General features: G+C 33.3%; 1 protein-coding gene across 3 annotated transcripts in view; it reads right to left on the bottom strand.

Moving 5' to 3' along the window:
- Positions 1 to 1,296: 1,296 nt before the first annotated feature.
- The window catches only part of Utx (Utx histone demethylase), a 91,467-nt gene continuing 71,199 nt past the window's right edge, over positions 1,297 to 21,564 (bottom strand). For all 3 annotated transcript variants that reach the window (XM_087415292.1, XM_011054961.2, XM_011054962.2), the window contains 10 exons: positions 19,406 to 19,584; positions 15,242 to 15,367; positions 9,999 to 10,182; positions 8,647 to 8,862; positions 7,793 to 7,948; positions 7,032 to 7,212; positions 6,507 to 6,821; positions 4,758 to 6,332; positions 4,057 to 4,650; positions 1,297 to 3,289 (listed from right to left, as the gene is read on the bottom strand). In XM_087415292.1, coding sequence (XP_087271418.1) covers positions 3,023 to 3,289; positions 4,057 to 4,650; positions 4,758 to 6,332; positions 6,507 to 6,821; positions 7,032 to 7,212; positions 7,793 to 7,948; positions 8,647 to 8,862; positions 9,999 to 10,182; positions 15,242 to 15,367; positions 19,406 to 19,584 — 3,793 coding nt within the window. In that variant the 3' untranslated portion in view covers positions 1,297 to 3,022. The remainder of the gene's footprint in view (positions 3,290 to 4,056; positions 4,651 to 4,757; positions 6,333 to 6,506; positions 6,822 to 7,031; positions 7,213 to 7,792; positions 7,949 to 8,646; positions 8,863 to 9,998; positions 10,183 to 15,241; positions 15,368 to 19,405; positions 19,585 to 21,564) is intronic.

Below are 21,564 nucleotides of genomic sequence, written 5' to 3'. Positions count from 1 at the left end.
CGCCGTGATCAATTGACGAGACTGTGAGTGAAGGTACATTTGTTGTCTTAAAGTACGATTAACCTGATGAACAAGAAGCTCTCTTTCTCTTCTACGGTATGTCTCTATTCTCTCCCCTTTCGGACATCTTATTTCGCCCTCTCACATTATCTCCGCGTATCATCGCCCTGCGAGCGGCGCGTAATTTTCGCGCATATCTATTTCTTTTTTTTTTCTTGGCTAGAGTTCGAGAATTTAGTTAAAAAAAAAAAAATCACAGTGCGCACACACGTTAACCCCTTTATTGCAGAAATTTTTATAAAAAAAAAATAATGTTTATTTCATCGAAAGAAGACGACGTCACACGCGAAAAACTACAATTGAATGAAATTCTGAAAATTTCATTTTTAATTTCGAGATTATAGACATACACTGTTAGAAAGGTAACCTGAGGTAACATTCCTTTATCTGTAAATGAACTCATGATTATGAACGAAATTAAAAGTACACTGTTAGAAATGCTCTTAAATTTCATTAAATTTTAAGTTATACAATTTCAACTTAACTTTTATGACATTACATAAAATTTAATGTATTTATAACTAAAAAGTATATTTGTGTACATATAATTATTTGTATACATAAAATTTAATGTATTTTTCATGAAAATTTAATATACACGTTCATTACATTTAAGTAATTACTGTAACTTAATTTTCAGTTAAATCATTCATCACTTTTAATTTCGTTCATAATCACGAGTTTCATTTACATTTCTAACAGTGTAATGAATGATTTAATTGAAAATTAAGTTACAATAGTTACTTAAATGTAATGAACGTGTACATTAAATTTCATGTACACAAACACAAATATATATATATATATATATATATATATATATATATACTTTTCAATTATAAATATATTAAATTTGATGTAATGTTAAGTTGAAATTGTATAACTTAAAAGTATATTAAGTTTCATCAATCTTTTAACAGTGTGAGTCTATTATATCTGTCATATTTCCGTTTTAATTCGTTTTGTTAAACCTTTTTTACTTCTAATTTTAATTTCTTTGTAATTTAGATAATAATCGATAATCGCATCCTGGGTATTAAGTCTTAAGCCTTATACCCACTCGCGGTTTTAATTTCATGCAACACTTAAATTTTAATAATTGATCATTTCATTTAACAGGAAATAACATGCATGATTGGCAGTAGAGATCATTCTACACTCTAGAGACATTCTTACTAATTTTTTTTTTTAGTCCTGATCTCAAAGTTAATTTGCATTAAAAAAATGTACAAATGATTTGAGCAGTACGCACGGCAATATGCCTTTATACATATTTTTTTGCAACAATGGTTTAACGATAGGCAACTTCCTTAATACATATAATAAAGGGTGAATCTCTCACTTTATCTCAACGATTTTGTAAGTGGCAGTGAGAATGTTATGTATAGGCATAGTACACAGACCGAACATACCATGTGTGCCACCGGCATAGTGATTCCACATACGAGACAGGTTCTCCGTTTGTTAAAGAGAGAAAAGAAATCTGAATTGGAAATCTGATTTTTTTTCTTTCGCACGTGAGAGCCAGGTCTCACGTGGCATGCTCGACCTATCTATGTCTACGATATTATGCATAATCTTACACGGACTAATCGCGAAGAGGACGAAGAACAAAACACGAAATTTAAATTTTCATGACGCTACTCGCGTAATACACGACGCTTAACATCTAAACATTTGTAATCATTGTTATAATGATTATTAATTACAATAATAAATAAACAATGATAAGAGAAACCAGGCCGAATCCGATAAAATAAATGTGCAGTATGCTAAAAGTCGCATGACGATGTCGCGGACCGATTATTACGCTATTACGTCCTTTAATAATCAGAGACAGCTCTTCTCTAGCCAATACCCGAGAGCTATATAAAAAAAGATCGTGGTCGCCGTTGGATATTTACAGGAAATAATCTAGCGACCGACGGTGATATTTTTTTTTTTATAGATAAGCAAGTTAGATTTGTACAAACAGGGCTAACTAACGAGCGAGCGAGCGAGCAGTACGAATCGGTTTTCCATGTCTACCGAAAAGACTGCCCCTTCCTTCTTTAGTCTTTCTTCTTTCCTTGGGATCGGCTCACGAAGCTCTGTCGTGATAATAACGTTCCTAATAGCGAATTCCAATGATCGGGTGCAGATTAAAGTGCATACTAAAAAGGCTGCCGTACACAAATTGAGATAAAAATATACATAAGTATATATATATAATGTACACATTAACGACATCACATCAAATAGAACTTTCGACCTCTAACGTGCAATTGATATATTGACAGAAAAAATATGTGACAAAGAGCTATCGTTATGTACCTCTTTTCTTTTCAATCAACGCTGGTTATTTAAAGAATGGCTCTTTGTCGCAGTTTCTCCATCAATATGTCAAGTTCACGTTTTTTAGAGGAAATTATATCAATATTTGGTTTAGATATATGTCGTTAATATATGTACAGCTTTGCATACATACAACAGGATGAAGTGAAAGCATAACAAATTCATGTCTCTAAAAATATTGTTATCATAGAAAAACAAATATCTTACAGAGCACACATTCTGTCATAGATTCAGTAAAAAATGCATCGATCTAATATTTTTTACTTAAAATATTTTACCCTAAAGTCGATATATATATATATATAGATATATATATATATATATATATAATATGTATATGTTTCGAGAGAAATTATTGTTATGCTTTTACATCATCTCATGCGATATATATTTGCGGACGGTCGCCTACGAGCCCTCAAGGAGCCGGTCCCGCCTCTTTTCGCGTAGCTCTCAGGTACATGGATAATGCTTATCGTACGAAATGTCTTCTCGTCCCGCATTGACAAAAGGACTAACACTAGCAGTAGTAATCGCTACCATCCGGAAAGAATTCGCATTTCCCGGATGGTAGTGATCACTACTGCTGTAATGTACTCGGGAAGTCCAAATATATGTGTTGCATGTAATCTCAGGAGGACTGGCCAGTTTGTGTCTGTAATGTCGTCGATACCGTCGACGATGATGACGAGGAAGTGGTGGTAGTTGTGCTAGTGGGGGTGACCAACGGCATATACAAAGTGAATCCATCATAAACGTCCATCAAGTCACGCATACGATACTCCTCCAGACAGACGAATCCCTCTAACGAAGGAGATTGTTTACGCGCACAATCTATGCAATGCACTACGTGACGCTTTTCCTGTTCACGGATAAACAGGATATTGAACACCTCGATCTGCAAAAAAGTCGAACATTTCTTTTTAATCTATGACAAATTTCTTGAAAGAAGTAAGTATAAAAATGTAAGTAGAAAATAATATAATACATAAAAAAATTAAAATATATATTAAACATAAATTATGTGCGATTGTATAAGATAATTTTAATAAAAAAGAGGAATATCTAAAATGTCGAAATATATAGAATTTTATGTATTAATTTGCTAATTGTAGTTGTACAGAATCTTGTTTAAGGCTCTTGTTCATTCACCATTCTTATTCCATATTGTATTATCAGAATAGAAAAAACAATAAAAATTCTTCCAAATTATATAGTATATACATATATTTGAATAAAAATATTTTTTAATAAAACACATTTAGTTGATAGATAGAACTTATAAAATGTATTGAAAACTACTATCTTGTTTCGAAAGAATTTAAATCTTATCTATTTCTACATATTATTAATCTAACAGTTTATTATAGTTGTGAATATATTGTTTATTTATTAACAAAACAAGAGACAAAGTTTTTGGTACATTTTACAAATAAGTTCTATCAGTTGTCATTTTATTGAAATAATTTTTAATTATCAATATATTCTGCAAGAATTTTTCTTATGTATTTTCTCACTTATGACGTCACAATCTGAAATAGTGATGAGTGGACAGGAACTTTAAATAAATTAAAATTTCTTTTTAAAATCTCGAAAAGAAAAAGTAAAAATTTAGGCAATACTAATTTTCAAGATCATTAATGTAATGTAAGAAAGAAAACATACCTCGCACTGGCCACAATAGTGCGAAGCCTCGTTCTTGCCGCGGCCATGGAAGCGCACTTCCACATTCTTGCTCTTCACAAACTCTAGTATTAAACAACACTGTCTCATCGTTCGCAAAAGACAATTCTTGATCAGCTCGAACAATCGAGGATCTGACACCTTAATATTACGCGCCAAGTTCCATGAAAGATGCACCATCGGTACAATCGATTTAAATGCTTGCAGCTTGTTCCACTCGTAACGCTCGATCGCGAGTTGATACTGTCTGGCAGTGAGCGGGCCAACGTTCCATGCAATATTATTGCACCAACCGACCGCCTGTACCCAGTGCACGCAACCCGCGTTCACCCACACGAGATCACCTGGTCGCTGATGAAACCTGTACACTGGGATATTCTCCTCGAATAATTCTTCTAGATTCGGCCACCAACTTCCATGTAGGTAACTGATGCCGTTGCGCTCACAGAGTGAGCATATTACGCCCCAATACGCATCTGGTACCGCAAACCATTCGCAGTCGCCCGGTCCAATGTTGATATTAATAGAACAAAAATTATTGTTCTCTTGATGTCCGGGTGTTCTACTACCAGGTACCTGAGAAAGATATAAATTAAATTATCATCATCATGTTCAAAAATATCATTTAAATATGTGTAAACATTTTGTTTTACAATTTTATTACATTACATGTTTTAATGTACCTTCATATACAATTGTACGGTGTTCATTCCTAAGATCACATGGCCCACATGGCTGAGCATATTACCAGCCGATACCACCCTGGCAAAGGCCGGTAATTTCATTAGTTCGTGCAACTGTGGCTTCCACTTTCTCTCATCTGACAGATCTACATTGGTACCAAAACGTAACATCTTGGTTCCCGGTCGACCGGCTAGACCAAAAGTATTCTTTTTGCGTCGAACAGTCTGACCGGTACTGTCTTTTGAGTCCGAATCTGACAGATTGGAAGCGTGAACGCCGCCCTGCGCTTTCTCTTCTCTCAGACTCTCTTGAAAACTAGAAGCCTGATATTGCGCGTACTTCGCAATCGTCGTGTGACTGCGATGGCTAATGCAGTTCCAGACTTTTTTGTTGAGCGTCGGATCCCAGTTCTCTTCGCTAGTTTGCTGCATTTGTGTGCGTACTTCAATACCGTGATCTGGATTAGCCTCGACCAGAGTCTTAGTTGAGAAAAGGCCTAAATCAAGTTTGAGCGCTGCCGCGAGACCACGTACCACAGCAATCGGGTGTTTTAAACAAAATTCTTGTAGTTGCGGACCAAAAACGTCCTTTTTGTTCTCCAGAAAGACACTCGGGGCAGGCGGCGACAATTGTTCCTTCGTCAAGTGTATTCGTTGAATAGGTGGCTCCGGTGGTGCCGGCGGTGGTGAACGATCGCTTAGTATCGAGCAATTCGGCACGCCTTTCAAACCACGACCTTTGCACGCCTCGATTACCGCTCTAGCATCCATTTCAATGCTCAACTCCTGTTCTGGTTGCGATTCACATAATGACTCGAGTTTCAGATTCATCATCGTCTCTGGCTTGGAAATATTAGTCGGTTCGTTCTTGTTTACCGTTGCCGTCGTCATTGTCGTACTAGAGGATAATGACGACGTCGTCGTCTCACACTTCATCGCCGTCGTTTCACATTTCACCGTTGTTACAGTTGTCGTCGCGGTCGTCGTCATGATCGTCGTCACAATATCTGTCGTCGATTTAGATTGTGTCGATTGGGAAGCCGCTTCTTCCGGTTTTTCTAATTTCACCTCCTTTACTTTGTCCGCCGCATTCTCCTCGAGATTCGATGGCGAAAACGGACCGGAGCTCAACGTGCCATTGTCATTGATGACACCGCTCGATGGTTCTTCCTTTACGACTGTTTCCAAATCGTCGGAACCGAAGTGCTTGAGCAAATCTTCCGCCAGCGACGTAGCTATGTCCTTTTGTGACAGCAGCGCCTGCAACTCCTGGTCCGTCACGCCCAAATTATCCTTATTCGCCGCAGTCGCCGTTGAACTTTCCGAATAACCGCTTGTCGCCGACGTGACCTGCGTATAACCCTGAGCAGTGTACTGATTCGGCTGTTGCTGGTACTGACCACCATACTGGGCACTGCTGGTGATTGGTTGCCTTTGCGGCGGATAAGTAGGATCAGAGGCGGATTTGTAAGGCATTCCTGGTGTTTGCGTAGTGTTTCCGGTCGCTGCCGTATTATAGCCGACATTGGTGTCGGAGAAGCCCGTCTGCAGCGCAACCGTACCTCCTTGCTGCAACTAGACGTTGATTATTTAAAATGATTGATGATAAAACGGTGTATTCATCATCGACGTGACACATATGTCACATTTTATATAATTAAAAAATCAAGAAGTATATATCATATGTAATTTTCTTTATTGTAATCAATAGCGCAAATTTTATTTAAAAAAGAGATATTAAATATTTACCGGCTGTTGTGGTATTCCATAATTCTTGACAACACCCGATGATTGGCCGAGGTTCTGAGGATGGCTGTATGCCGTGGGATAACCGGGCTGTCCCGGCCTCAGGCCTCGTTGCCCCGCTTGTTGCTGCTGTCTGATTTGTTGTTGGTGTTGCTGCATCGCACGGTATTGATGTTGCAGCTGGACGAGCACATTTTGCTGCTGCGGTGTCAAGCTATTGATATTCTGTTGTAGGAAATGCAACATTTGCAGTTGCTGTTGCGATAGGTAGAATGGCGGCGCCCGTTGCTGCGGCACGGCCGAGATCACCTCGTCGGTCTGAAACATTGAATTTAATTAACGCAAAGTTGAAACATTTAATTACATTATTCTCTGATTTATAACTGAACTCTCTGCAAAATGTTTTACTCGAACCTACTTTATTTATAAAACACTGTGTATTAAATTAAATAAAAAATTATATATATAAAAGATAAGTGAGAAGTTAGATTTTAGAAAAAAATTGTTTTATAATATATTCTTTTTTACCTTAAATCGCTTAGCATTCTGTCCCTGAGCTTGAGGATAAGGCGGAGGTGGTCCAGTCGGTGTGGCACCATATTTGTAAGAAGCTCCGCCAGGTTGCTGTTGTTGTTGTTGCTGCCGGCTGGACATCTCTGCGCTAATCGGCAGATTCCAAGCCTCTTCGATTGACGGCAATTGCCGCCTCCTGGGTAAAAAATTATATGAAAACAGGAAATGCAAGCTTTGTAACATAAGCTTTGTAACACATCAAAGAAAAATACACTAAAGGTCGATTATAATTTTGTATTAGCCTTTAACTCTTAATTTTATTTTCAGATTTTATTTTGAGCACGAGCGTGGCAGACAGCGGACTGATCTATCTAGAGATCCCGGATTCGATTCTGGTAGGAAATATTCAAAATATTTATGTTCATGTGTTCTCTCGGAAAAGGCCGCAACCTTCCAAGAGTATCAACAGAAACACGAGAAATCTTGAGAAATCTCGGATTCGATTTCTTCCTAAACTTGATCGTCATTATTATGTTACATTACTGCTACCGAATATCTGTTAGTAAATTTAATATTGAATTATATATCTTATTTCAATATTATATTAATATTAAATAATACAAGTAAACAATTTTTGTTATTTTGACAATTTTATGTAAACTTCAAAAACACGTAATCTCTCAAATAAATCCATCTGTTTATTCCAATGTGTAAAGAGCTATATAAAAAATCGTTATAATAATCCTAATGAATAATTTAATTTGTCGACAACTCACTTGTTAGCAACGGAAGGCATTGGTGCTTGACTTAGGTGACTCTGCAGAAAGCTGATGCGCTGTTGAAGGGACGGGTTCATCGGATTGTTGCCACCGGACTTAACGCCACCCAGACCCGCGAATGGGCCCGTGCAATTCGCTATATTGCTGTTTCCCCTACGAATAATAAAGCAGAACTCTTATCATACTGACCTAATAATCAATGTAATCATTGTTAATTTTTGAGATCGTCAAGTGTAAACTCGGCCTTCAATCTACAACACGTGCCGATCGTTCTAGCGCAAGATGATAATTACAAATCATAAAATTACGCCGTGACATACAAATGATAACGTAAGAAAAAAGTGACACGTAATATACAACTTACAGAATTACAATGAGCGATTTGATAAATGCAAACTAATCATTTACTTAACTTTTATCTTTTAATTACGTAATAAGAAGGTTGGCGAAAATGAAGGAAGTATGTGTTTTTATATTTTACATTATATTTAATTTAATTGTTAATATGATCGACCGTTAATAGTCTAACCATTCAATTCATAACTGGAACATATAGGTCCTGATATAGGCCCTGAGACTTTTCCTAATTTTTAAGTAATAATTTGGAATAATTTTATGCTTCATATTTTTATTTTTCACAGTTTTGAACTTGAAACATTCATTTAAAAAATTAAAATAATATCAAAAGTTTTATATTTTCTTTTAACATAAAAAAATATGAGTTTTTGTTACAGATTAAATCATGAATAAATGTACTCGCCACAATGTTGAAACAATAGAACTACAGTGGAACTATGGAGCGGCATAATTGTGAAACGCTATGAAAATGACTCGCGCAATATGTAATTTACCTGGATGCGTTAACGTAACAGGCTAAGGCGTCTTTTGGTTGACTAACACTTTCGTATAATATGCCCAGATTAGTCCAAGCAGCCGAATGGGATTTGTCTAGTTGCACAGCACATATGTAGGCTTGCAATGCATCCATAGGCTGATTCTGCTGTTGATACAGCACTCCTATACTACACCATGTGTCCGCATTGCCTTCCGATTTTTCGACTGAATTTCTATTGAGCACATGGAGAAGATCATTATTAATTTTCAACACAGGGACAAAATATAAACAAATGTATATAAATATGGAAGTATAGGTATATTAAAACTACCGTACTTGCCTGTATATTCGTATTAGTGTGAATATCTTTGGAAAATAATATTGGAAAGTTTCTTCGGTATTTTGAATTAACGCCCTATACAAATATCAATAAACATATTATAACAAATGAATAAAAAAATATAAAAATAAATTTTTGGAACATGCTTAAACACACAAAAAATATAAAACTAAATGTTTAGAGCATGCGTAAATAAAAAAAAAAGAAAAATAAATATTTTATAGCATGCGTAATAAGTTTTTTTTTTCAAAATCCGAAAAAATTTGCCAAAAAGAGTATCCTTTGAAAAAAGAATATTTATTTAAGTAGAAGAAATCTACAGATATTGATTATTTTAATTGATAAAAATTGTTTATAAATTGAGCGATATCATCGCTTTTCAGAAGTTCATTCAACAGAAACTTTTCCATAAACAATACAACAATACCTATGAATAATGCAGTAAAATTCGCATACGGTTGTTATTGAAATTGCAATGCCGGAAAGTCAATTTTAATCTCACTAACAATGAGTTCTTTCATATAAAACATCATATTTCGTTAATTATAAAAAATGCACAATTATATATGTATATATACATAAATTATATGCATAAATAAAATATATAAAATAAAGTATATAAAACAAGCTCTCTATAAAATACGCTCCATAGTCTAAATAATAAATGAGACATTTAAAATTAAATTAATTTTCTTATCCGAAAGTACATAACATTATCTTGAAAAAATTCATGTTTATAAAAATTTTGTATATTTTGTAATTTTAGCTACAAATGAAGCTACAAAAAAAGGAAAACTTTTTTAAACGACTACTTCCAATATCTTAGATACAAGGCATATAATATTTATTATTTTTTTTTTACTTTCAACATTAATATGATTATTTTAAAAATCTCAAGCACACACAGTTCATTTTTAGATGGATTCTTAACACGTGGAATGGACCCATACACGTCATATATTCTTTTACGTTGCAATTTCAATCGACAGATTCATACTCGATGGCATACCTGGTTTTCGAGTCATTACCTGTATGCGATAAATGCTTCGTGCACCTTTCCGGAGGCAGCCAGACAGCGTCCTAAAAGATAAAGGCTCTGTCCGCTCTTGGGTTCAGCTTCGATAGACTTCTGCAGGCAGTGGATAGCTGTGAATTGCTTCTGCGCTCTAGTTATACCCAGCACCGTGCATTCAACCACGTGATACATCCATCCTGTGTGAAAAAAAAACAAAGGCAAATGATACACGTGACGCTGACTTTTCGTTATTTTCTTCCTTCGTCTACCATCATCTCGAGAACCATGTTACTACCCGACATGACGCTACATGACGAACTACTAGTGAACTAAACTGAATAGACTCTCTCAGGTATGGCCTAGGGTTGCCCCCGGCAGCAATCGTTCTTACTGCTGTTTCTATCCCTTCTCTAGGGGGGCTGTCTCGAATTACCCCCTTGTAAACATAGGCGCAGCAGCGCGAAAAACGATCCTAGTGCACAACAAGATTTTCGCCCTCTTGATGAGAATAGAAGATCCTAAGGGATTTTAGCATAGCCGAGCGATTATATTCGTCAATTGCCTTTGAAGTCGCGTTCCAATTCTCTCGGGGATTGCTGGTTAACAATAAGATGTTTTATTAACTCTATTCCCTTGGATTAACTGAAATCATCCAATTTTCTTCAAGGGATAAAATATTGTATAATTATTTTAATCTCTAACACTTTCTTTCTTTAGAATACTACAATATAATGCAACATATTTAATATTCACATATTATATACTTTTACATAATATTCATCTGTATGTATATATATTCTATATATGTATATAATAAAAAAAATAATATCCTTCCACGCGTTTCCGATATAACAGGACGTTGATTTATGGTCACTATATTTGCGCGACGCGTGTTTACCTGTTGATATCCCACGGATTAATCGTCGTGGGAAAAGCGGGGTGTCGGCAAGAAGTTGTTATTCGCGACAATAAATGTACGACCGTAAATAGGTGAACACGTGGCAGAACTGCACGTGGGAACTGAAGTTAATTAAGTCGCTCGATCGGTTAATTTCAACCCACTTACGCTTTTATCTTTTCAATAGCTTTAATAACTATTTTATTTTAATGACGGAAGAGAATATAAAACTCTTTGAAATAAATAATAATTATTATTATTGGATGGATGCAAAGTTTCTGTCGTCTTTTTGTCAAACTCTGTTTTAAATAAAATCTAAGAATTGTAATTTTTGAGGAAAACGTTTTAAAAAATTGCTTTTAGACAAAAATGTGTATCGTGGATCTATGATAACTGCTTTAATGAATAAAAACTCAAATCGATAACTTTCTTAGAGGCAAAAACTTGAAAAAGGAAAAAGCTTTCGCGTTTAATATTTATCTCATATATTTTCAGTACATAATTTTTTATCCAGGGAGAGAACACTGAAATTTTGAAACTCTTTTGGAAATATTTCCGCTAGAATATTTATTCGGGATTAAAATAAGCATTGATCTGCCGCTTCACTTGCTCGTCTACCTTTAATGTTATTTATTCACCTGGCGTATTTACCTGTCTTAAACGTCACATCCCATATGCGCTCGATTTGCAAATCTGCCCGACCTGCCTTTAAATCGGTCCACCTGGCTATGGTCGGGTCCCGAAAGCTTCAATTTGTCAGTCGATTTAATCATGCCAAAAACCTTCTCTTTCTCAATATTTTAACTAATTTTATTTCAAAAACACTAGAATTTTCACGAACATTTATATTTGTGTTTGCAACTTTAAAAAGTTCATCGAAGCTTTGAAGGAAAAATGAAGCATATACAATAAAAGTTATTAAACCAAAAAATACAGAATAGATTATTGAAAGCTTTCATGAAATATTTACATCATTATTATCCTAATTAAAATTTTTATACAATTGAAGGCATAGTTTGTTGCAACAGTGAGTTAACCCACATTTTGTAAAAACTAATATAAACTAATAAAACTAATAAAAATTAATATAAACTCTAAAGTTAAAGTGATGGGGAAAAATACTGGAAAATATCATATGGTCGATGATATTATGGGGCTAACTCCATTAGTATTATTTTTCTCATCACTTTAACTTTAGAGTTCATTTATTCTATATAAATATTATATCTTTTATAAAATACGAGTTAACTCATTGTTGCAACACAAACCTTTCAATCTACAATAATTTTCATAACTCTAAAAATGCTATCGATACGTAAATTTTACGTACAAAGAAATAGATTATTTTTATTTAATGTAATATAAGTTTTTTATACATTTTATACTTTTAATGACAAAATGTATACATAATCTAGATATTTATAAACACAAATAATTAATTAACTTAAAAGAAAAGAAAACAAAAAGCACACTGTGAAATTCATTTTAAAATGATGGAGTATGTGATCTAATTGTGTATACCTTCTCATTACACTTAAATAAAATATATATAATATGATATAAAAAAATAACACAAAACTACTTAAAAATTTAAATCACTTAACATGCTCTCTGTTATAATACTGACCACAAAGAATTCAAACTGATATATAACAGAATTCAATAACAGTATTATATCATTCAACAGCGATAGCATTGTTGGGGATTAATCGTTTTATATAAAAATGACAAAAGAATCAGTTACGAAAGATTTATTTTATATTTTTTATTTTGACATATTTAGATAAATAAAATATAAAACAATGTTAAGTAAAAAAAAAATCGACCGATGAGATTAAAAAGAGAGTTTGTTCAAAATTTAAAATATCTCGCAAAATATTAACTTCGACTTACTTTTATACATTGTCAATATTATACGAATCTTTCGTATCGCAACCAATATGTAATAATACAAATTGAATTTATTCCTCACAATGAAACGCATCGCGTGTTAAGGGAGAAAGAGGAAACCTTCGTTCCTTCGTTCTTTCTCGCTACAGAAGTGGAAAAAGAGAGCGGATGAAGGAGAGCAACAAGACAGAATTCCAAAAAAAGGGAAGCGGGACCGGTCGCGACCAGAACGGTTCGCCGACACGCGAGGATCCATAAACGGTCCATAAAGTGGATGTCCCGTTCGCAACGCTTCGCAACGTCCTCGAAGAAGCGCAGCCCCGAAAGAAGAGACGCATTTTTCGTGAGATGGACGTGCAAACTTTCACCGTGAAGCGATCCGTTCCGAAGGATAGAAAAAAACCGAGGCCTAAAAGACTACACGTCGCGTTGCTCGGAAAGTACAATATGTAACATTACAACAATTAACTTTTTGAAAAGCTTCAAGGGCTTTCATTAAAAACTTCCTTTTCTTTTTTTTTTTCTTTTTAAGATGAATAGAAAATGGGTGAGAGAAAGGTTTTTATTTTAAAAGAAAGAGAAAAATAAGTTTTTTTTCTTTACTTGCCAACTTCCTACCTACGCTTCTTGATAAACAAAAAAAAGGAAAAGGGAAAGAGTGATTTTTCCTTTGGATCGTCGAGCCTTCAGTCTCACAGATTCGGCTGAAGGCCCTCGGCGGACCGGCTGCACTCTGCCAAGTAGTCTGCAGACACGTGTATTGATTTATTCCGGGTTAGGGTGGGCTGAGGGATGAGACGGAGAGGCAACTCGGGGGGAAGGAGGAGAGAGAGTGAATGAACGAGGAACAAAGAGGGTAGGAGAGACCGCGTGAATGGATCGGAGAGAGAGGGAGCGAGGCTCTACAGTTGTGGGAAAACTATCCCTTAGTTTCTATTTCTCTCGCACCTGCCCTATGTTTCTCTCTCTTCCTCCCATTTCTGTACTAGACTGGCGCATAGACTACTGAATCGTGACAGGGTACGGAGGGATAATCGTCAACGTTAAAGTGTTCCCCCTAAGTCTAGGATCGCGGAATCCTCCGAATATTTTCAAAAGTAATACGAAGTAAGTTGCAACGTCGAAAACTTTAATATTCTGTTCTACATTATTATTGATATATTTTTTGTATCTGATATTTTTTAAGGAAACTATATTTTGAAATAATTACATATCACAATAAATAATAATAAATTAATTAAAAATATCCAAATTATCGTTTGTGTCAAATCTCGTCTTCATTTAATGAAACAAATAATAAAATAATTTAATAAATAATAAATAAAAGATTGGGTAAACACAACGATAATTCTTCAACGATATTTCAAATCAATTTATTATTTATTAATATGATGTTATATCAAAATATAATTTTATTTCACTTTTTTTAAATGTAATTTAATTAATAATATTTTATGAAATAGAAATAAAATATATTTAATATATCTAAATTATCATATAAAAACATAGATGTTTCGATCAAGATATTTCTATGTACTGATGTTCAAATCTTGACCGAAACGTCTAACATAATCTAAACGTTTTAACATAATAATTTAAATATATGACTTTCGTTTAAAACATCTAGCGTTATGGCTGTATGCTCTTTTTTCTTTATATTTTGTATTTTTAAGTCATCTTCAAACAATTTATAATTTTTGATAATGTTTTAAATATACTTGCGCAGAATAAAAAACGGAATAATTCAAATAAATTCTAAAATAGGCGATAATTATAAGACCCTATTTATCTAATTATCGCGAAAGTATTGTAAATATTTCTCTAACTTGAATTAGAAATTTAATTATAACTTTTATTTGTGACTAAAAATCATAAATGAATTTATCAGAACCTTTTTACTTTTATCGGAACCTTTTTACTCTTATCGTAAGTTTCTCTGTGTTAAATATGTACGCTCTTACTCCTAGAGAATGTTGAAACTTCTAAAGTAGAACTTTCCGAAAGTAATATTTTTATTTCACATTCCTCTTTCCACAATACTTTAAATATTTATATATGAAATATTTACGCACTCCCCCGAGTTCGAACGTGTCGGAACCTCTAAGTATTTCCGAACAAAATATATTTCATCTTTTTCTTTTGTACAAGATTCTCCAATATTTATATAAGATATTCTAGCAGGCCAATTCTTATCTTTCCTTTTGGTTCGCTTTAATATTAACAAATAGGTCTTAATGTCAAGCTTAACGATTAAACGCAAAAAACTAAACTTTAAAAGTAAAATCTCTAATTTTCAGATTTCGCTTAAATGCATCTCTTGTAAGTTGACGATTATTTGCAATGTTTAATTGATATTGTTTTTATAAATTAAGTTTTTCTTAAATATTTAAATTAATTTCTGCTTATTCAAATTGATTCATATTTTTTTTTCTTAACAAAACAAAAGGAATAATTAACGACAGGCTTACCTAATTGACGATAGATGTCGGCCTTCAGATGCAACGGCAGCTTTTCCTTCAGCAGGGCCTCGTAATGTTCCTTGGCCAGGCGATACTTGCCTTGAACCTCGTATAAGTGAGCGATGTGGAACTTGACTGCAACAAACACGCGGAAGAGGATTTTTCGGTGAAATTTTCGATAGAAAAAAAACGAAATCAAATTACGCTGATATGTACCATCGAAGGCGAGCTTATCAAGCCGAACGTGAGGGAGAGGGATGATCGATCACGGTTAATTCGAGATTTGATTAATTTTCCACAGAGTTTTCTCAATAATCGAATTGGTAAAAACACCCGTCATAGAATGTAGAAAAGTCTAGATTCGAATCCTGGCTGAGGTGATATTTTTCAGGAAATTATATTTATAACTTTTCACGACGCTTATTAGCGTCGTCAACATCATTAAACCGCTTGCCAATTTAATTTGTGATTCCAGTTTCAATTTAAGATTGCCCTTCAAGACCGAAAGTTGTTTCGGCACACAGATTACAAAACTAGATATTATATAAATGCACACACGAAAATATTATTTAAGCACTATAATCCAGTTCAGACTGACAAGGCCTTCTCGTTGTATATTTACATGAAGTTTAATGTCTTTTATTGTTCATTCATTTTCATCATGTCGGTGGTATCGAAAGCAATAAGCACGTGCACAAGACTGGCGCGCAAGCCACGCTGGGCCAGCTATTTAAAAAGCGCGATTTCCGGTGGGAAATTATATATTCCCGGTATTCGAAGGAGAATGATTCCCGCGCGAATCATCACGTGAAAAATGTGAATAGTACAATTCGGAGTCATGAATCAGCATAGTCATCATCAGCGTGATTCATCCGCGAGAAACCTCCGTGCATAAGAACTTGTTCTACATACATTTGTATATACGAGGAGAGGGGGAATCCCCCACGAGGTCTGATTCCAACATTAATGACAGATTTCTCGCTGAATTTACAATCGGTTTTTTTCATCGGGGAAAAATGAGACACTAATTAGGAGTTTCCATCTATATGACTTTGAAAATTAAGATCCCATTGAAACAAAGTCCGTGGAAATTAACAGAAAATATGATATAACATCTGCTTGAGATATCGTATGACTTCATGTGAAAGCGACGGACTCGTAACTGATAAGTCGCGAGTTTAAATCTCGCACTCCGCATAAATGGAAAAAAATTTAATCCATATTATAGTAATTTAGTGGCGATCGCGAAAAAACTCTTTTAAGCTTTTTACAATAAGCCATTATCTAAGCTTGAATCTTAAGTCGTAAGAAAATGACTAATCATAAGTGTTTTCTACTCACATTCGATTGTGATTGATCCATTTCTTACGACTTAAGACTTGTAAAAAGCCCATTTAGATCTAGGTGACTCTTTGACTAGGTTCAGTATATATTCTTTGACAAGAGTTCATATAGAGGCTGATATCCTACTCATCCTTCCCGCTACTATTACTACTAATATCTGCTTGTGAATGAGAGTCAAGCGCAGTAATTGGAGCGCAAATTAATTACTAAATGTATTCTTCTTGGTATATGAGTCAAACATTTCCACTTCATTTCGAGCCATCTTCGGTGAATATAATTAATGTAATCGTTATTTCTCAATCTCCAATGAGGAAGTAATGACTGTATCGCTCATGCCGGTTGCAAAACCCAGTCGTTTAAATTCCAAAAGAAGTCGAGAATTACAATAAAATATGGATAGTTATGTAGACGAAATTAATAAATTAAATAATAATAAAGACTCAGATGTAAGATTTCAACGATTGTCATACGAATAAAGGCTATGAAATCGACTGCACAAAAGTTTGTACAAAAGACAATCTCTCACTCTCACGTCCGATACATTTTCCTTTTGAATTCAGAGAGCCTATTGTGTATATTATTATTTTAATCTGCTTTCTGTAAAGTTCTTTCGACGATCAGCACTTGTGTCACTTCAACGAAATATGTACATCTCAACTGTTCATTATATCCATTAATTCATGAGTTTAGTATTGAAATATTCAGGTCAATTTTCTGGCTATTTTGATTAGATAAGTGCATGTTATTGCTCAGTTGTTAATAGAACCGAAAGTTGGTCACGAGTTCGTGCGCGAAAGATAGACAAGATCTTAAACCAGTAAAACTCGTATGACTCTCATAAATAACTCCAGTCAAATCACACACATCTCGTTATACTGGTCAAAGAAATACTGTATTAGTACAAAAGCTATAATTCTTATGACAGAGAGCGGTATAACCACACATTTTTACAGAAGAATTGTTTCTTTGTTCAAAAGGATGACTTTTACGATTAGCTATTATTATCGCAATAAAATTCCAACTCTATTAAATTGAAACTTCATTTGATAGTCCACCTCCTTTAATTTGAAGTAAAATGCCATTTAAGATATGTACAGAACATTAAAATATCGATTGTAAGGAATTTCTTGTATTAAAAATTAATTATAAGGCGATATTTATAGTCCGTTCTTATTTTAAGACCGCCTTAAATAATGTTTTAAAATGCTAATACAACTCTCTTTAGTTCATGACATCTTAAAATTGTACCTACTTAAAACAGTCTTAAATATAAGAATTAATTATGAATATTGGTCTTAGTCTTTTATCTGACAAATATTAGAGCTAAACTTAAGAGTAATCCCTCAAAAAAATTACTGATGCTAATTCAAAATGACTATCCAGACAACTCATCTTCAGTACTATCAACAAACGCATTAAAACTTTCATCCACAAAAAAACAACTGCAGAAAATCAATTTAATTGTCAAAATTCAAACAATAATACGACATGATTTACAGTACCGTACAATCAATACATCCAATACATTTAACCGATTCAAAAATAAAGACATTAAGGTTTCATTCTATAGTGAATAAATTTAAAAAGTTTATCAAAGTTCACAAAGATCCTCTTCCATATTTCACAAAAAACGATGTATATAAAATCATGTGTAAAGAATACGATGCTTCCATTGTTGGACAAATGAGCAGACAATTAGAAACAGGAATATCTGAATATAGAAACCATATAAATTGAAACACCTCTGCTCGTTTTGTTATAACCGATCATAGAATACAATATAATCACGATTTTAATTGACACAACGTTAAAATAGATAAAGAATTTTTTTATAGAAAACATTTAATCTCTTAAATGCTTAATATTAAAAAACAAATAAACAATCTCAATTTACAGACACAGAGGATCTTTATAAAGCATACATACAGATAATCAATAGTATTTGACTTTGTAGTATCAGTTATTTATTCAGTCAGTGTCGTGTTCACTTACATGTAATTTAATTTAATTTATTATAATTTATTTAAGTCATTACAATCAATTTTATCCTCTGACTGTGGACGTAATATTTTATTATACAGTTTTATTAACATTTTTCTCAGTTTTTTGATACAATTTTTATTAATTTATATTATTTATCGTATTTAATTTTATACGATTGTTACTATTACACTGACTGACTTTAAGTCTTTTTACTTTTTGTGTACGTCCATTACGTTTGATCGACTACAAATTGTCCACGATCGGTAAGTTTTTATCGGAATAAAAATTTTTACTAATTATTAGAGAGAAAAACCTATTTTAAATTTCCATTTGTCAGCTTAATCAGATTCTCTACACGGTTTTCCAACCATCATGTGAGCAGCTATAATTATTCCAGAATCAGCTTATCAAAAAGTCTACTTTGAGAAAATGAAGTCGTATCTGTAACTAGATTTATTGGATTTCTGAAGAGGACTCGAACAAGTAGTCGAAACATGTAAAGAGTTTGAATTTACGAGACTAAGTTTGAATAATAACTCTATGTAATTACCATTGAAATATATAAATTAATTTACGGAAGTCCTGCGGTTAGCTCTTCAATATCCTGTCATCTTATACAATTTTAATTTATATTATTTAGAGTCCTTTACTATTGCAATATATCATGTTTAAAAAATGATTGAACTAGATGATCACGTGGGAGTCATCTCAGTGACGTGAACAAGGAACAAAAGGCGGTCAAGTTCGACGAAGGAAAGTGAGGGAGCGATTATAGAGTTGCGATGTGCGGGGTGTTGGCTAAGAGTTTTCCGGCTAATGGCGCGAATAAAGGGAACGAGTACTTACTCTCGAGCTTGGAGAAGGAGGCAGGTGTGGTGGCATCGATCAGGGCGAGGGTCAGGTGCTTCAAAGCGGCGTCGAACTCAGCGTGGACCTTCAGCATCAAGCCGAGCCGTAGGTGAACCTCGCAGGCCCGTGGAAATCCTGGTTCCACCCATAGCACCTGCTGGAACGCTTTCACGGCCCTGAAACGCAAGAGCAATACAAAGACCGTTATTAATCGACATCGTGAAAGTTAGATGTTCGTTACTTTTGCAAATTTGCTTAAACTAATTTATATGATAAAAAAACTAATATATTGTACCATGAAATGAATTACCATCTACCTGCGTTTTTCTCTCTCTTTTTATTAATGGACTCTTAACACATTTACTGATATTACTGACAAGGTACATTATTATATTACTAATTTGTATGTAGTTAATGTTAATTCTTTTTGTTCACGGTTACTTTTCCAGAATTTTCTTATGACTACTTTGATTCTTGATAAAAATGACTCGCAGCGTACACGGAATGAAAAAATACGATATTAAAAATTATAATAGTATTGTAATACTATGTACATATTTTTGGTTTAAAACGATGTTGATATATTACATTGAAAATGACTCGATTAGAGTCGAAACATTTGTTGTTAATTGTAATTGTCTATATGAATTTTTAATGGTAATTTAAATTAAAGTTCTTTTATACATTACTGGCTCTTTGCCCTTCTTTTGTATTACATTGTCATTAATTGAATAAATAATTAAATAAATTGCGTTTTAAGATAGCAAGAAGATAAGACAACTCGAATGAGTTTGTCTTGAAAACATGATTGGTGCAACTTCTGAAAAAATATAGAAAAAAGGAGGTGATTATAGAATAAGTGAGGGATTATAGAACATCATATCTTGAATTATAATTTATGCTGCATTCTAGAGACGATCGTCAAAATTACTTCTTCATAATTTGTTTAAAGCTGTAACATGACCATTAACATTTACTGCATTCTTGCAAAAGCTGCATTTCAATTTTGCAAATGTGTATTTATTATGTAATTTTGAAAAATATGTTGGTATTAATTCTGTAACTTCAATTTGCAGATCTGTTCATATTTAATAAATATTTACTTAGAATTCTTTATATTTAAACAAATATTTATTAAAATTTCAGTTGTTTTCAATGAATACATATATTAATTGGTAATATTCCATATTCTCTCTCCCGATTCATAATCGCAACCCTTTTTCTCTTGCTTCAGTTTTTATAAATTACGTCCGTTCTATTTACGAAGAATCTACTTTTACCTACACTGTTATAAATGTTCTTAAATTTCATTAAATTTTAAGTTAACTTGTTAACACAATTTGAACTTAATTTCATGACATTACATTAAATTTAATGTACATATTCATAACTAAAAAGTATATTTGTGTGTATATATACATAAAATTTAATGTATTTTTCATGAAAATTTGTGAAATTTAATGTATTTTTCATAAAATTTTATTAAAAGTACATTAAATTTCATAGATTTAATGTACACGTTCATTACATTTAAGTAATTACTGTCACTTAATTTTCAGTTAAATCATTCATTACTTTTAATTTCGTTCATAACCACGAGCTTCATTTACATTTCTAACAGTGTATAACATTGGTATCACTCTAACTTGTACTAAAGTAGTTATGTCATATATTTATTGAGTTATTTTAATAAAACAAAATCGTATTCCATAATTCTCTCTCTTCTTCTAAGTGTTTAATATATTATATATAATTTGTTCCACAATATAATTTCAATAAAAAATTATTCGATAAAATTTGAAACCAAATTTCTCCTTTTCAGCAAAAATGTCAGACTCAAAGTTTAATGGCAACTGCGAATTAAAATAGATAATCAACAGAAATATGTTTTTCAATAAACTTGAAGCAAATTATATTAGAATTTTGCCTCGAAAACTTACAAAGATACATTGTTTCTCGAAAATAAACGGTCGCATGAAAACATTTTATCCTACATATTTTCTTTATTATTTAACGTTTCCTTCTCTTTCCGGTCTAAATGATTGGGAGACCTGCGGGAGATCGGAGACTGCATTTAAAATTAGGTGTATCAATATCGCAAACAAATTTATTTTGTCACATTGTTATTATCTCGATCGTCCAAGCGAAATTACCTC

This window comes from Acromyrmex echinatior, chromosome 17, assembly GCF_024713525.1.
Source record: "Acromyrmex echinatior isolate Ae372 chromosome 17, ASM2471352v2, whole genome shotgun sequence".
In the NCBI taxonomy this organism is placed as follows: Eukaryota; Metazoa; Arthropoda; class Insecta; order Hymenoptera; family Formicidae; genus Acromyrmex; species Acromyrmex echinatior.
Note: the sequence above shows the minus strand (reverse complement) of the source record. Positions and strands in the feature narration are given on the sequence as shown.